The sequence below is a fragment of the Typopeltis vanoorti genome, chromosome 1 (assembly GCF_054136105.1).
Source record: "Typopeltis vanoorti isolate ZY-2024b chromosome 1, IOZ_Tvanoo_1.0, whole genome shotgun sequence".
NCBI lineage: Eukaryota > Metazoa > Arthropoda > Arachnida > Uropygi > Thelyphonidae > Typopeltis > Typopeltis vanoorti.
The window spans coordinates 129023522-129041572 of NC_143549.1; the positions used below are offsets into that span (position 1 = coordinate 129023522).

At 35.8% G+C, this 18051-nt stretch overlaps 1 protein-coding gene across 4 annotated transcripts in view; it reads left to right on the plus strand.

Annotated features, from left to right (window-relative positions):
- Positions 1 to 18051, plus strand: part of LOC150110420 (eukaryotic translation initiation factor 4B-like) — a 277691-nt gene that overhangs the window by 77902 nt on the left and 181738 nt on the right. For all 4 annotated transcript variants that reach the window (XR_016548405.1, XM_090393633.1, XM_090393645.1 and 1 more), the window contains exons 4-5: positions 8161 to 8277; positions 11759 to 11804. Coding sequence is in view for 3 of the 4 variants with exons in the window: in XM_090393633.1 (XP_090249759.1) it covers positions 8161 to 8277; positions 11759 to 11804 (163 nt within the window). In the remaining variant the exon portion in view is untranslated. The remainder of the gene's footprint in view (positions 1 to 8160; positions 8278 to 11758; positions 11805 to 18051) is intronic.

The following is an 18051-nucleotide window of genomic DNA, read 5'->3' on the forward strand; positions in this document are numbered from 1 at the left end:
TGGCAATACATTTGCAAAACGTTACAAAGTTCCTATGGATGTAGTCAAGGAATAAAAGTACAGTGCTCACAAAAAATTATGCAGAGAGACATTGCAGTATGGAACATGTTCACTGTGAGCTGCGATGCAGCTCTCACAACGTTGTACCATGCTTAGCACCAAGTAATTCAGGAGTTCTTGGAGCAAACTGGCCCACTCCTTCTTCTGAACAAGGATAAGGACTTATTTGTTTTTGGAGGGGAATTTTGAACAGCAGTGCGTCTCCCTATTGCTTCCCAAATGTGTTCTATGGGATTGAGATCTGTGGAGTTGCTGGCCACTCAGTTTGATTAATGTTCTCAGTCTCCAGAAGTATTTTCACTGCTCATCTATGATGTGATGTGGCATTGTCATCCATAAAAGTTGAAAGTTTGTTCACTTGGTTATATATCCTTGAGCTGGTTTGGGTAGTGGCCCTTTCCATAATACATAGTATTATACATGTTCGTAAAGATATATGTATCGTATTATAGGATAGTAAGGCAATTGATGTGATGTTATTAGCCTCTATATACAAGTAGTCCAGTCGTGAAGTTACTTCACATGCAAACTTTGTTTGCACTTGAATAAAGGATGAAACCAAGAATATAATTCCTTGGCATCTTATAATTTACAGTATAACAAGCAAAAAAACTTTCAACATCTATCTCTAATCCAGAGTATTTTAATAAGAAGGTGCGACACTTTTTGGCTACTTGTGTATGGAAATATGACTTCTGCATTATTCAACTTTGATATCAATCACTTCTAGTTCTGGCTACCGCTGATGAGACCTCAATAAAGATTTCTGGATCTGGCTCCCACTGGTGAAGTTGTTTACTGTGAGTGTGGAAAGTCTGCTGAAGTGGTCTTTTGTGGCTGTTTTGGTGGATGCTTTTTCCTGGAATATGAATGACCCTGCTCAGTGATAGGGTGGACCTGCTACTGGGTAGAACCACTGCTGAGGGTTTTGCTCAGTGATAGCATGAGCCTGTCACTTTGTAGAACCACCACTGAGTATTGAGCTAAATGATCCTTCGGTTCACTTGCGGTTGGGTGATCTGAGGGATTGCACACATTTTTGGAGAGGTATCCCCACTCAAACATATTTCAATAAAGGTTGAAACCGCCTGTCTGTAAGGATATATGTGTTACATTATGGGATACTAAGACAATTGATGTGAAGTCATTAGCCTCTATATATGTGTTACATTATGGGATACTAAGACAATTGATGTGAAGTCATTAGCCTCTATATACAAGTAGCCTAGTCATGAAGTTGCTTCACGTGCAAACTTTGTTTGCTTATACTTGGATAAGGATGAAACCAACAATATAATTTCTTAACATCTTTAATTTATATCATCCATAAAAATGAATTCTTCATGAATATTCTCGTGATAGTAAGCAGTACCACTTTCATGCCAAATTAAGTGTCGTCTAAAATCGGAGGAAAGACTAAAATGACTCTAATCTGTAAAGAATACATTATCCCATTGGTGTCTTGTCTTGTCCAATTTTTTATGGATACAACACTACTGAACATACTCTACGATGAGCTGTGGATAAAGGGACTCAGGTTACAGACCTTTGGGTGTATAGGCCTACTTGTTGCAGACATCTTGCTACAGTCCGTTGAAATATTGTTACCTGTGCTTGAATGGAGCAGACATACAAGCTGACCTGCTGTGGTTTGTTGATTGTTTTGCTGTTATAACCAAAAAAACTGTCTTCATGCCCCATTGTAGTGCAATGGCAACCTCTTAACAAATGTCTGGAACACATTACATTGGTTTGAAGTGCTGCCCAGATCCTGGATACAGTGCTTTGGCAATAGCAGTAATTCTGTTACCTTATAATTCTTCCCTGCATGAAATCATCTGGATGATGTCTTCGAGACATCCAAATGTGCAAATTTACTTCTTCACAAAAAAGAGGATCCTTCAAACACAATTCGCATAGCACAGTATTTTCTTTTATCCTGTTGAGCGCTACTGGTATCTACTTTCTTCTCAAAATCGTCAGTTATACAAATTATCACAAGCTGATTCATCTGAATTTGCAGTTGCAATCTTCAGAAATAGTGTTCATCATTAGATTTTGGACACGAACATGTTAGACCTGCTTAAGCATTCTTTTTTTCAACTTGGATCAGTCCACTGAATAAATGTCGAAAGTTTATTTTTCACTTGGTCAGACTATAATAAATTTAGTTTAATCCTTTATCCAAGTGTATGCAAACAAAGTTTGCGCCTGAAAGTATCTTCAGGACTCGGGTAAAGTGGTACAACACCGGGCGACTCCTTGCAAAGGTGGAGCAAGCTACCAACACTCTTACTCAGTATCTCCCAAAATGCAAAACACATCTCCTTGCGGATATGTATAATGTTATGCATTAAGGGAAGGGCCACTACCCAGACTAGTTTCGACCTTTATTGAGGTCTCTTCAGTGGGAGCCACGCCCAAGAGGAGATACCAAGGCAGAAGCATTAGCGAGGTCATCTCCTCCTATAGGAGCTGCCAAACGGTGTGCTACCTTTTTATTAAATTACTCTGGATTTAGAGAAAGATGTCGAAAGTGTATTTTTCACTTGATCAGACTATAATAAATTTAGTTTAATCCTTTATCCAAGTATGTGCAAACAAAGTTTGCGCCTGAAAGTATCTTCAGGACTGGGGTAAAGTGGTACAACACCTGGTGACTCCTTGCAAAGGTGGAGCAAGCTACCAACATTCCTATCTCAGTATCTCCCATAATGCAAAACACATCTCCTTGCGGATATGTATAATGTTATGCATTAAGGGAAGGGCCACTACCCAGACTAGTTTCAACCTTTATTGAGGTCTCTTCAGTGGGAGCCAGGCCCAAGTGGAGATACCAAGGCAGAAGCATTAGCAAGGTCATCTCATCTTATTTCATCTAACCACTCTTCCTTTTTCCTTCTTATCTCTCTTTGTATCTCCCTACTCAAGTCTTTATACTGCTTTTTTTCCTCCTCTGTTTTTCTATTAACTAACTTTCTTCTTTCTGTTATTTTCCTCAAAATATTTTCCGTCATCAATGGTTTCTTTCTTTTCTCTCTTTCCTCTTCTTTTTTTGACTAAATGCAATTCTGTAGCAGTAATTATGCTTTCCTTCAGAATCTTCCATTTTTCACTTGCATCATCATTTTCTTGTATATTTCTCTTCATTTCTTCCTCTACTTTCTTTGAGAATTCATTCACCATACTTGGTATCTTCAGCCGCTCCATGTTCCATGATTTGTTCCGTTTCCCTGTAGTTACCTTTTTTAGATTAATCCTTATCTTAGTTGACAACAATATGTGATCTGTATCACAGTCTGCTCCTGGATATGTTGTCACATCTTTTATAATGTTTCTATATCTTTTGTTTATCAAACCATACTCTATCAGATTTCTTCTACTATTTATATCCTCCCCTGGGGCTTTCCATGTGTACAATCTTCTTGGATGTTTCTTAAACCAAGTGTTCATAATTGCTAAATCATGCTTTCTACAGAAATCCAACAACATATCTCCTCTTTCATTTCTCACTCCCAATCCATATATCCCAACAATATCTTTCTCCCTTCCTCTTACGATTTTTGCATTCATATCGCCTTGTATTATAATTATATCTTTTGTTTCTTTACATTTCAAGCCCTGCTCTATATTGCCATAAACTCTCTCTACCTTCTCATCCTCGTAATCACAAGTAGGTAAATATATCTGGATAAGTAGAATATTTCTTGGTTTTGCTTTCAACTTTACCACTAAAACTCTGTCTGAGATTTGCCAGTAGCCTTCCACACATCCTGCCACTCGTTTATTCAATATTATTCCAACACCTGCTTGATGTTGCTCTTCCCCTCCTGAGTAAATTATTCTTATTCCATCCTCTGTTCTAAAATCTCCTTTTCCTTTCCATCTCACCTCAGCCATTCCCAGAACATCTATTTTCAATCTTAGCATCTCCATCATTACAATCTCCAATCTTCCAGTTTGATGTAAGGTATTCACATTCCAAGATCCAATGCGAAAATTACTTTTAGCCCCTTTTCCACATGAATACTTTCCATCTTCCACTTCTCCACCTCCCGCAAGCTTTAGTAAAGAAGATTCATATGACTGACATGCAATCTGGTCCATATCCATACTGGAACAAGTGACCTCCCTGGTAGCCAATTGCGCAGTTCTGGACCCAGGGGACCCATCCTGAGCTGTGCATCATTCGTCATTTTGATCTTTACTGCTCATCCAAACTAGGGGAAAAGTAGAAGCATAGTGGTTTCCCGTTGCCTTCTATACGTGAAGAAATGAAAAAAGTAGAAACATTGAAAGAATCACCCCTAGCCCTCGATTACTCTAATAGCATTGGGGGGGAAGGAACAAGAAAGAAGAAAAGGATAGAAAGAAATAAGAGATAAATAAACTTATTTATTGGAACAAATGCTATGTTCCTCTATGTTCACATTTCTTAATGCAGTTGTACATCTATTATTACTGAATCCACCATATTAATAAACAGTGATACAAAATGAAAACATAAATATATTTTAAATAGTCAACTTGCTTATCCTGATATTGTAGTTCCTTAAGGAGCTACGTGTGTTGATATTGTGTATGTATGATGGTTGTGTTATGATAGTTCAGCATAATTGCTGTGCTAATTGCAGACATGTTAGCATTTGAATCTTGGTAATGGGCATGTGCATTAGTATCTTTGAACAACTGTTACCAAGAAACAGATGCTAGCTAGAGTAAGGAATTTGAGAGGTAAGACACACTGAATGAATGAATGAATGAGCAGAAATAAATAAAAAAATAAAATAAGCCAAAGAAGACAGCAATTGAAATTATAACCAGAAGAAGTGAAGTTCCTCGTGTAATCAATAATGAAATCATAGAACTTTTAGCCAAATGCTAGACTTGACATCATTTGCCTTAGTATCCCATAATGCAAAGCACATATCTTTATGGACATGTATAATGCTATGCGTTATGGGAAGGGCCACTACCTAGACCAGTTTGGACCTTTGCCCCAGTCTCCTGAAAATACTTCAGGTGCAAACTTTGTTTGCTTGCACTTGGATAAAAGATTAAGCCAAGTATATAATTTCGTGGTATCTTTAATTTATAGTATAACCAAGTGGAAAAACTTCCAACCTCTTTAATTCTGTGGTTCTGGTTGTTTAAAACTTCCCTGGAAGACTGTTGTAAGATCTTTTTTATTATGTAAAAATTATATTTCTATTTAATCTTTTACTTAAATATAAGCAAACAAAGTTTGCACATGAAGTATCTTCACAACTAGGCTACTTACATATAGAGGCTGTTGACTTCACACCAACTGGCTTGAAGATACTTCACATGCAGACTTTTTTTTTTTTTTTTTTCACTTGAGTGAAGGATTAAATAATAATATAATTTCTTGGCAAGTATAATTTACTTTGTAACCAAGTGAAAATACTTTAGACATGTTTTATTATTTTAGGTTCATAACCAATTTCAGCTACAGTTATACTAAGATGCTTCAGTTCTTGGTTCTTATCATCATGTGAAATAAAGGATCAGCCTCCTGAAAACTAAAAACATTTGCAGACTCCATATTCAAGTGACAAATATTTTGCTTAATACTTACCATCCCTGGCATTATCACCAAGCCACTGCTGAACCATCATTCAAACTTAGCTGTGATTTATAACAATGAAATCATTACTTGGAGCTGACAAAGGCAACTTTGCAGTATTATGGATAGCAGTGTCTATCAAAAATGGAATGCACATGACCCAGACATGTACCGGCTGTTGAGTGATGACCTAGCATAGTTAATCCTACACATACGCTTAAAAACTACCCAAGGAAATTACAGATTGCTTGACCTTCAGATGCCTTATGGAGCCCCGAATATATGTTACTCCTAAAATTCACAAGATTCATCTGCCTTTACACCTTGTTTTCGATTCATGTGACTTGAAAACCTCTAATCTGATTAAATGTTTATCCAGATTATTAGCCCCACATGGGAAATCAACAGTCAAGTATTCATTAAGACAATGGATTTAAGCTACTATATGTACTTCTCCTGGATAGGTCAGCTAGTCCAAGGCTAGCTGACCTATCCAGTTTACAGGAAATTAGCCTATACAGTAATGTACTCATCTCCACAAACCATATATGATAGGGTGCATAGCATTTTACATGATGATGAGAAGAAGAACCAGGATTTGGAGTTTTTTAACCACTACCACAAATTAGTTATTAATGTACAAATTAAAACAATATCTCACAGCAGTCTTCCATGAAAGCCTTAAGCAACCAAGACATTTGGAACTGCAGGAGGAGCTATAGTAGTCTCACCTTATATTCACCTTATGCATATATGTGAAAAACAGAATAGAATAGCAAAGATATTGAAATATTTTGAAGAGCTCAAGGCATTACTTTGCTTCTGAACAGCTGTTTACCTAATATAAATTGCAACTCTGCCCAACTATCAAATATTGTTCTCACATTTGGAGTGATGTCTCTAAGAACTCCCTAGAGACATCACAATTAGTTGACCCAATACAGAAGAAGGCAATTAAGTTGATTAATGACCTATCTCTTACCAATTCATTCTACCCAATTTCACACAGGCATTTGGTTTCTGCAACATTCAAGTTCTCTTCATACTTCCATGGTAGTTGTTCATATGAACTAACCAGATCAATAATTTTCCACTTGTTACTAAATCCATTAAAATGTGTGCAGCTGCCACTCAACATTCCCTTACAGTTCAATTCCAAACTCACAGAATTAACTTCGTATCCTACTCTTCATTCCTTCTACTGCTACATTCTAGAACAGTCTCCCTTCTTCTGTCCATCATAAAAGTTATGGAAACAACTACTGTGTTAGAGTAATTTAATATAAATCAAAATAAAAACTCTACATTTTGACCTTAAATATGAAGGTTGAAACATCAAGTTTTTATTTTGGTTTATATTAAACTGAAGTTTTACTCTAACACGGTCATTGTTTCCATAATTTTTATGATGAATTCTGATCACCATATAACCACGAAGGAAAGGACTCCCCCCCCCCCTTATGTGTTTCTCAGGTAATGCTGTTCACAGGTATTGAAATCAAATGTGAAGAAGTTTCTCATTTCCCAATTCTCTAACCATGCACTTTGCTAATATTCTACAGGTTAGCTAACCAATCTCTCATGGATGGAATTAACTTTAAAAAAATAAATAAATAAACAAAATAGTTTTTCTTGTACTTTTGTCAACATGAATCAACATCGTATAAGTATATAAGCAACATTATTTACTGTATTTATTTAATTATTTACCTATTAGGCATACACATGTTCTCAGTATCTCTGCCGTCACAAGGATGGGGTGGGGGGGGGGGATATGTATCGTTAACAGTAATACAGTAACATATCAAACACAACAAATAATGCTGTTGTTAATATTGCTGCTATTAGAATGTCTTTAAAAAAATTCATTAGAATTGTAAGTCAATTTTGAAGTGAGCAATTTATGAGTTTCCTAGAGTGGCTGAAAAACAGTATAGGCTTAACTTAATTTTTAACTTAAATTAAAAATCATTGTAGCCCCTTGTGAATTAGTGCACAGCCCATTATTTCTGCAGTGGTGGAAACACCTCTATCAGTTTTCCTATCCTATTCAAAGGTTTAGTATGTTCTCATACTAATTTGAATGTTCTGAAATCCTCATCCTTTCAGTTGCAATTTCATGTTAGTAAATACAAAGAAGTTGTATATCTTGTGGGGTGGGGGGGTGATACAGAAGATGTGAGGGCACAATCGACGTTGTTCTCAGTCAGAAGTGTTTCCCAGTCATAGTATGCACCATGGCTGCCATGTACTTGGATGTGTTTTAGTAGACGTCTTAATGTACCTTGGCAGTTTGTTCAGAAAAAAATTTCTAATACACAGCTACTTTGCAGTAAAAATAAATAAATCATATTATAACATCTTCATCAGCAGTGTATACTTCTTTGTGTGAGTTCAGGAATAATATATGTACAGCTCTTTTGAGGAGTAGCATTTGTGTATGGTTTATATTCTTGTTTTAAAAGAACATTTGTGTAATCAGTGATGTTTTACTAAAGTAACTTTTGATTCAGGTATCCAATGTACGTCTTCCACGGGAAGGTGGAGAAAGAGGACGGATTAGAGGCTTTGGATATGCTGAATTTGAAGACAGACAGTCTCTAATAGAAGCATTATCACTAGACAATGAGGTAAGTTAGCAATAACTTTTAACTTTGTAATAGCATTACAAATCTGCATCTTTATAAGTTTTCATTAACGGACCTTATTAGTTTTGAATGTTTCATTAAAGTTTTGTGTGTGTGTGTGTGTGTGTGCGCACCATACTAAAAATAAACATTTCATCTCTATGAATCCCAAATCAGCCCAACTATGGAATACCATTCCCGTGTTTGGGATGGTACACCAAATACTTCTCTAAATATTCTTGATGTCAGGAGGAAGTAGTTCAACTGAACAATGATCTCACTCTCTCTCTCTCGTTGACTCACTTTATCTGCTATTTCACAGTCTGTTTCAGTCTTATGTTTTTACTGCTGGTACTTCCATGAATGCTGATCCACTAAATTAGCATTTATCATTCTTTTCTTTCCACTAAGCCTTTTAAGCAGCATCCTTTTACAGTTTAACTGTAAACCCACTGAACCCGCTCTTCTTCTTTTTATTTTTCATTCCATTTCCTTTTATTCTCTGAAACAGCTTTTCTCATGATAAGTTCCAATAACAACAACAATTTCATCATCAATTCCTGACATGTAGCCTTGAAGGGGGTGGGGTATATAAGATATTATGATAATACTACATGAAAAAGTTACATCATTACTAACTTTCTACCAACAATTTTCCTCCAATAATAACTGAAAAGACCTCAATAAAGGTCGAAACTAGTCTGAGTAGTGGCCCTTCCCTTAATGCATAACATTATAGATATCTGCAAGGAGATATGTTTTGCATTATGGGAGATACTGAGATAGGAGTGATTTTAGCTTGCTCCACCTTTGCTATGAGTTTCCCGGTGTTGTACTACCTTACCCCAGTCTTGAGGATATTTTCAGGCATAAACTTTGTTTGCTCACACTTGGATAAAGGATTAAACTAAATTTATTATAGTCTAACCAAGTGAAAAATAAACTTTCAACATCAAAAATTTTCCTCCAAATTAATCTGTTATCTATCAAGACTCCAATATTATCAGATCTTATTTTTCTCTCCAATAAGGTACTTTTCATCATCATCATATGTATCAAGGATTTAGGCCTAGTATGGCCTGTTCCGGCCTTAGAAGTCATCGTTGAATCGTTTAAGAGGACGTCCTGGTTTTCTTTTTCCTAATGGCTTGTACTTTAAGGCTTGTTTTGGTAATCTTTCTGTTTTCATTCTTTGAACGTGTTCCATCCATCTATGTTTATATTTTTTAATTTTTTCAATTACTGGTTCTTGGTTTAATTCTTTCATAATATCTTCGTTTCTTTTGTGATCAAATAGGGTATACTTTGCAGTTTTTCTCATAAACTTCATTTCTGCTGTTGTTAATCTTTGTCTTTTTGTTTTATTGTCCAGATTTCGCTTCCATACATTAAGACCGGTAGGGCTAATGTATTGTATACTTTTAGCCTGGTTTGTTTTTGAACTAGGTTTGGTTTAAATATAGAGTTAATTACTCCTGTTATTTTTAGGTACTTTTAACTGTATCAATCCTCCTACATCTTGGTCTTCCTCTGGATCTTTTCTTACCATCCTGACAAAGAACACTTGTTTTGTTAACCATTCCTTTCCCATTCTGTTTAAGTGCCCATACTGCTTGAGATTAGCTCTGTTAACACATTCCTGCATACTAACAATGTCAGGTTCTTTCCAGATATCCTCTTTTTTAATATGATACTGCCATTGATGCCATCTGTTTTCTTCCCTAATCTATCTAAGAACTCTCATATCTGTGGGCTCCAGTCTTTGATCAAGTGTTTTATTTCTAACTGAGTTCTCTGATCCCTTTAGTTAAAATTGGTTTGAACACTGTCTTGTATACAGGTAATTTAGTGTTTTGACTATTAATTTCCAACCTTCTCTAAAAATTATGCCTAAATAAATGAAATGTTTCACTTGTTCTGTAGATTCTCCATTCAGAATGTAGTCAGTGTTTTCAATGTTTCTGCCTATTTTCAGTGTCTTTGTCATTTTATTCCTGATTTTCATACCAAATTTATCACCTTCATTATTCAGTTTAGTCAGGGAATCTTGCAGACTTGTACTGGGCTTATGTAGAAGTATAACATCATCTGCATAAAGTAAAGAGATGAGATTAACATCTCCAATTTTTACATCAGGTTTAATTACCACTTTTTCTTCATAATGTGATCCATATAGATGATGAATAACAGAGGGAATAATGTACATCATTGTCTCACACCTGATTTAATATCAAACCATCTTCCTGCTCCTCCTCCTTCGATTCTAACTGCTGACCTTATAACTCAAATATAGACTAATATTGCTTGATATAGTGTCCTATTTACACCATATAACTGTTATTTTGAACAGTTTTTCTCCTGCCAGCTTGTCATATGCCTTTTCCAGATCTACAAAACTTAAATACAGATCCTTGTTATATTTTCATCCTGACAACTTCATTTTGCCTGAATCCAGCTTGTTTTTTTTTCAAGCTTCCTTTTCATAAATTTTCTTAGCCGTTTGTCAGGTATAATTGCATATATCATACCAGGAACACTCAGTAGGGAAATTCCTATGAAATTTTTGCATTCAGTTTTATTTTCCTTTTTATAGATGAGTACTATGAGAGCTCTACTTCAATCATTTGGAACTACACAGCCAAATTCAGAAGGCCTAACCAGGCCTTCTGAATTTGGCAGTGTAGTCACTGTTAAACTTTTATATCTCCGATTTGAGCATTTCTATTTGAATGTCACCTACTCCATCTGCCTTTCCACATTTCACTTTTTTGATGACTTTTAGCAATCTTTTAAACTAATTACTCCAGATATCTAGAATATCTTTATCTTCAGTTTTCATGTTGGGTATCTGCTTGGATATTGAATGAACAAGGATGGGCACACAATTCGGATTTAGCCAACCAAATTGTATTCTTACTGGCTTAAACCATAGTGCAAAATGATAGTACAAAACAACTTCTTGCTTTTCGGTAAAAATATCAGTAGCGTGAATACTGTACCAGTGTACTATATGCTCTGCAACCTCTTGTGAAATGAGAGAGGGATTGATTTAAAAAGGAAAAAATATGTAGCACTGTGACTCCCATAAGTTTCTGAAGACCCAAGATGAGGCTACACAAAACATCAGGAACCTCTATAATAATGACTTTTCAACAGAAGTTAGTCATTCTCATACTAGGTGACACGTGGCATTTAATCCTATGTAGTAGAATTAGCTTCCCTATCATAGCATTAATTAAGTTTATGTGTCATTGAGAAGCAGAAGATTGTATGTGAAATAATAACTGATCTGATGTCTGTGGTATACAAATTGATTACCTTTTTTTTTTTTTTTTTTTCAGTGGGGGGAGGGGGGGGGGGCTTTCCTGCTACTACACTAGACACTGTGACATAATAGCATATTTTGAAATTGATTAAATCAGTGTATTTGTTGATATAACTGATTAGGTTGATTTCATTTCTTTTTTTTATTTTTTAATTTCAGACTTTGAAGAATAGAACAATCAAAGTTAGTTTAGCAGGAGAACATGGTAAGATTTTTTAAATTACATAAAAATGATGAAATTTAGAATTCTTATATTATCATTTTTAACAGCACTGTTGTAGTCTGTACTCATATTACTTTGTGGGAAAAATACATTAACAAATATTGTGTGATGGTTTAGCCTGTTGTCATTGTTCATTAACATTAAATTATCTAGAACCTTTAATTGTTGCTAAATTAATGTTTATTAGACAGTGCAGGTTTATATTAATATTAGACGATTTAGTTAGTTTTTCATCATCATCATAATTTTAAGGAATAGTCACTGTCAAAAGTTCTCTCTTCCAGATCATATTATTTCCTGCTTTCATGTAGTTTATAACCTTTTTTGATTAATCTAATACTTTCTCAAAGAATGTATATTTCAGTCATCCTCTTCTCTTTTCCCTGGTATATTTCCTTTTACTATGTTTAAGATCTATTTCTTATGTTTCCATACATGCCCCAGGAATTTTATCTTTCTTTCTATGATTGTCTTCTTTTATACAAGACTTCATTCATTTTTTTTTTCTTTCTCTCTCCAGTTTTCTACTAGCAGTACTCTTCAACAGTATAATTTCAAATGCTTCAGTTCTTCAATTCTTATAATTTCATTTTTTTTTTTCCATGATTATCTTCTTCACTGGTTGGTTCTATTTTATTTCACACAAGATTTCATTTCATTGTTTGTTTGTTTTTTCTTTCTATCCAATTTACTCCAAGCAATACTCTACAACTGTACATTTCAAATCCTTCAATTTTTTTTCCAGTCTTCTGCTGTTATAGTCCAAGTCTATACAAGAATATGCTCCAAAGAGATATTTTTATAAATCTTTTCCATATGTCCTTACGAGGGTGGTGTGAAAAGTTCTCAGCCTCGACCATAGATGGCATCACTATTGGCACAATTTGTTTTTCTAAGTTGGTATATCTGTCATAAGCATCCATGTGAAATTGTAAGTCATTCTATCAAGTAGTTTGTTTTATACAGCTGTCTGAAGCAAAAGTGTTGTGTGTATCCCTTGAAATGGATGAAATTGAATATCGTGCAGTTATAAAATTCTTTGTAAAAGAAGGTTTAATGTCGAAAGAAATTCATTTGAAGTTCATAAAAGTTTATTGGCACTCTCTCCTTTGTTTTCGACAATTAAGAAATGGGCTGCCGAGTTTAAACATGGCCGTATACCAGCCTTGAATAAGATCCACGTGAAGGATGTCCAAAGAGTGTAACAACGCCAGAAATCGTTGATCAAGTGCACGATATGGTATTGGATGACCGGCGAGTCAAAGTGCATGAAATTGCTGAGACTATAAGCATTTCAAAAGAACGTGTAAGATATATTTTGCATGAAGAATTGCAAATGAAAAAGCTTTGCTCAAGATGGCTGCCGCACTTGCTCACAGTAGATCAAAAACGTATTTGCATGAAAATCTCTGAATAGTGCTTGGAGCATTTTAACAAGAATAAAACTGATTCTGTGCATTGATTTATTACTATGGATGAGACTTGGATTCACCATTACACACCAGAATCCAAACAGCAATCAAATCAGTGGACAGAAGCTGGTTGTTCAGCGCCAAAGAAGACAAAGCCAGTTCTATCAGCAGGAAAGGTCATGGCATCAGTGTTTTAGGATGCTAAAGGCATTTTGTTTATTAATTATCTTGAAAAGGGTAAATCAATAACCGGGGAATATTATTCTGATATTTTAACCAGACCGGACAAAAAAATTCATGAGAAAAGACCCGATTTGCAGAAGAAAAATATCTTTCATCAGGACAGTGCACCTGCCCACAGACGTGTTTTGGCAATGGGACAATTAAGGGATCTGCACTATGAATTGTTGGAATATCCACCCTATTCCCCAGATTTGACTCCCTCTGACTTCTATCTCTTCCTAAAACCAAATGCTGGTCAGCATTTTTCTTCGAATCAAGTGGTGATTGCAGCTGTAGAACGGTATTTTGCAGATCTTACGGAGAACTATTACAGGCAGGGGTGAACTATAAGGGGCTCGTACAAGCCCTTTATAGTTCACCACTTTATGGTTTATTAAATTTTTCTCAAATTTGCGAGCCCCTTGTTCTTCTTGTTTAATAATTTTGTAGAACTAGAAAATACCACCATGTAATGTATACATGCTACTTTAAATTCATATGGGTTTTCTGATAACTATATAAAAATCATTTCATTGCATTTTGTTCTGATGGAGTTAATGTAATGTTAGGAAACAAATCAGGTGTTGCAATCAAACTTCTACAAAAGTTTCCCAACATTGTGATTGGACATTGCGCTCATCGTTTACACTTAGCATTAGACAATTTGATAAAAAACACATTAAAGAAATAAATCATTTTGAAATATTTATGGATAAATTATATGCTTTTTATCATCAATCACCAAGAAATTAACAAGAATTAAATACGATTTCAAAAGACCTCAGTATTGAAATTTTGAAGATCGGCCATGTGTTTTGACCACGATGGGCAGCTTGCAGTTTACAAACGGCTCATACTTTGTGGAGAAATTACCCAGCTTTATGCAAGTATTTTGCATCGAACGATAAATATAAGGGCTTTTTAAACCGACTTCTCAATTTGGAATTTTTAAAAGATCTAGCATTAATGATTGATATCCTACAGGAATTATCATATCTGTCAGAAGCTCTACAAAATTGCAATATAAGTATTATAATGGTTAAGTTAGGTTTTTTTTTTTTTTTGCTCGACTATCCGAGCCCTTTGTTAAAATTTCCATAGCTCACCACTGATTACAAGGATGGGATAATTGTGCTGGAGCATCGCTAGGAAAAATGTATTAGTCTTAAGGGAGATTATGTTGAAAAATAAAAATAATTTTGAAATGATAATTTTTTTTTTCATTGTTAGGCCAAGAACTTTTCAGACCACCCTTGTACTTATCTTGCTTGTAATTATGCCATAGCAGTTCTTCGTCGTTTCTAAATTACATCTTCCATTCTTTTTGCATAATTCATCCAAGATATATGAACAATCTGACTTGTTTAATATTCTTATCTTCAATCACTATTATAACTATTTTATTTTATTTCTTTAAGCATGCTACCATTTTAGTTTTTTCTGCATTTATCTTAAGCTCATAATAATAATAAAAAAAAAAAAACATCGTCCATCCTACACTGCTTTCCATATTAAGGAACAAAGAGAAAAATCATGATAAATTATTACTATTATTACGGGCAACTCCAGGGAGTCATTAGACTCATCGAGGGAGGCCCCAAATCATATTCATCACAACTATCTGACATTCATACAGTATCTATCATACCTCGCCTTAAACTCATTCACTGTCACAGCATCCACTACAGACTCAGGGAGCGCATTCCACTCATTCACTACTCTAAAAGTAAAGAACCCAGCTCTAACACCTTTACTAACCACACTTTTGCCCAGTTTCCATGGATGTCCCCTAGTCCTCCCACAACCAGCCCTGTTCTCAAAAATATCTTCTGAATTAATTTTATAGAAACCCTTCAGTAATTTGAATGTCTCAATCATATCTCCCCTCCTCCGCCTATCAACCAATTTTTGCAACCCACAAATCCTCAACCTGTTCTCATATGGTTCATTCCACAGACCTGCTATCATCTTGGTCACTCGCCTCTGGATCCTCTCCACCTCCTCCCCATCAAGAAGAAACCTAGGTGACCAAATCTGAGCACAGTAGTTTAGATGGGGTCTTATCAAGGCTCGATAGAGAGGAACAATAACCTGCTTGTCTCTGCTTGTCAACGTATTCTTCAGCAACCAAGTGATTTGATGAGCTGTTTTGGTCACTTTTGCAATGTGTCCCCTAAATTTCAATTCCTTATCCACCAACACTCCTAAATCTCGTGCCTCATCAATTTCCTGGAGCAGGGTTCCACCAATGCAGTAAACTGCCGCCAATCTTTTCACCCCAAAATGCATAACCTTACATTTTGCCACATTAAACTGACATCCATTCTCCTTAGCCCAGACCTCCAATCTATCCAAATCATCCTGCAAAATTTTGACGTCATCTGCATTCACTATTGCCCTACCCAACTTCGCATCATCCGCAAACAAATGAACTGTTCCTCTCAGATCATTACCTATATCATTTATGAACAAATTAAACAGCAGTGGTCCAAGAACAGATCCTTGTGGCACACCACTAGTCACAGACCGTCTTGTGGACTCTACTCCCGAGTAAACCACTCTCTGATATCTCTCCGTCAACCACCCTCCTATCCATCTCATCAACCCTATGTCCATTCCCATATGCTGCAATTTACTGATTAGAATTCCATGTGGAATCCTGTCAAAGGCCTTGGCAAGGTCCAGTAGAATCACCGTAAACCCATTACCCTTATCCAGTTCAGCCGTCACTGTGTTATAATACGTGAGCAAGTTACTGAGGCATGACCTACCCTTCACAAAACCATGCTGTCCCCGATACAGTATCCCATTTTCTTCTATCCAATCTTGTATTTTCCTCTTGACTATTTTCTCTAAGACCTTGACAATGATTCCTGATATGCTAATCGGTCGGTAATTTACAACAGCAGTCTTGGAACCACCTTTATTCAGTGGAACTATTTTCCCCTCTTTCCACCCGCTCGGGACTAACCCAGACCCGAATGTGATATGTGATATTTGGTGGGTATGTATGAAAGTACATTAAAGTACACAGTCAGTGGTCTATGCAAATGAGCCACAGCATTAAAGTGGGCATTTTGGAGTGGTTTTCCATTTCAGGATAGCAAAAGGCTGAATATAGAAGCAGGACATCATTTAACTGATGAATTCAGGTGGTCCAGCCATTGTTAAACTAGATGCCTGCCAAAGTCAAGCAGAGATAGCCAGATAGTTGCATGGGAGTCATTCTGTGTCACAAACAGCATCCTGAAGAAGGCCATAGCAGGTGACCGATATCTCCAGTTATCTACTCACTGAAACAGGAATGCCACTCCAAATCAGCTACAATCTGATCTCACGTTGGTTACAGGAATATTGATATCTGCCTCCTTCCACAGTGCACAAACACTTCACAAAGGTGGTTTGCATGCTAGGCAACTGATGGATGTCTTCTTTCCTTTTTTGCAATCTTCCTTAACCTTGTTCCTTAGTCTTTTGATACTGTTTTTGCCTTCTACAGTCTTTTTCCATGCCTTATTTCTTTTTTCTGTTCATTTTAAGTATCTCATTTGTAATCCAAGGCTTCTGCAGTTGTAATTTTATAAATCCTGACACTTTGTCTACTATCTTTTAGCCATTTCCTTGATGACCATCCAGTCTTTCTTGCTATTCATCTCAAGCATTAATCTGTCTCTTTTTTTTGTTAATTCATAATTGTATCTGATGTCTTCAGTAGTTCAATACCATTTTCTCCTCCTTATTCTATGTTTCTTATGTTTTACTGAACATTTTACAATAGCAAGTGAATGGTTACTCTCTTTCAGTTCCTGGCTAGCTGTAGCATGACTTGATTTCTATATCTCTTCTTGACTGTTATATAATCAATCTGGTAACATGCAACATCTCCTTGTGATTTCCATGTATAGCATCTTCATTTTGGTACTTCATGTTACCAACTATAAGACCATGTTGTTTACAGAAATCTAACAATCTTTCCTCTCTTTCATTGTTCCTGCCTAGTCCAAATCATCCAGTTTTTTCACATTCACTGTCCTCTGCAACCACTGCATTAAAGTTCACCTGTTATAATTAAATTATCTTTAACTAGTGGCATTAGTTCCTGTGATTGTTCATATGCTCATGATCTTCTGAATTAGTTGTTGGCTTCTATATTTAAATTATGGCAAGATCCACTGGGGTTACTGTTAAGGTTATCATCAGTATTCTGTCATTAAGAGTAACTTTTTTTTTTTTTTTTTCTCCCCAATCATTTCTTAGTAACAGATAGTGGCAGCCCGTACATAAGCACTGGGACACTGCAGCACCCCCAAGGAAAAAATGAAAAAATTAAATTTCGTCTGTGTTTATAAATAATAACAATGCTTACAACATTATATAAATGCAATACAACATGTTAAAGGTTACAGCTTATATTTTGACATTGATTGAATAGTTAATAATTGGAATTGTTCTATTAATGCTTTAGATTACGAAACAAATGCACTGCGATCTAACGCCGATATTTGTTTGCACTTGTCATTGCATGTTACGTCATTCCCACACTGCTCAAACGGCAACGTATCTTTAATATCCTTACACGCATTTTGTTGGACTTA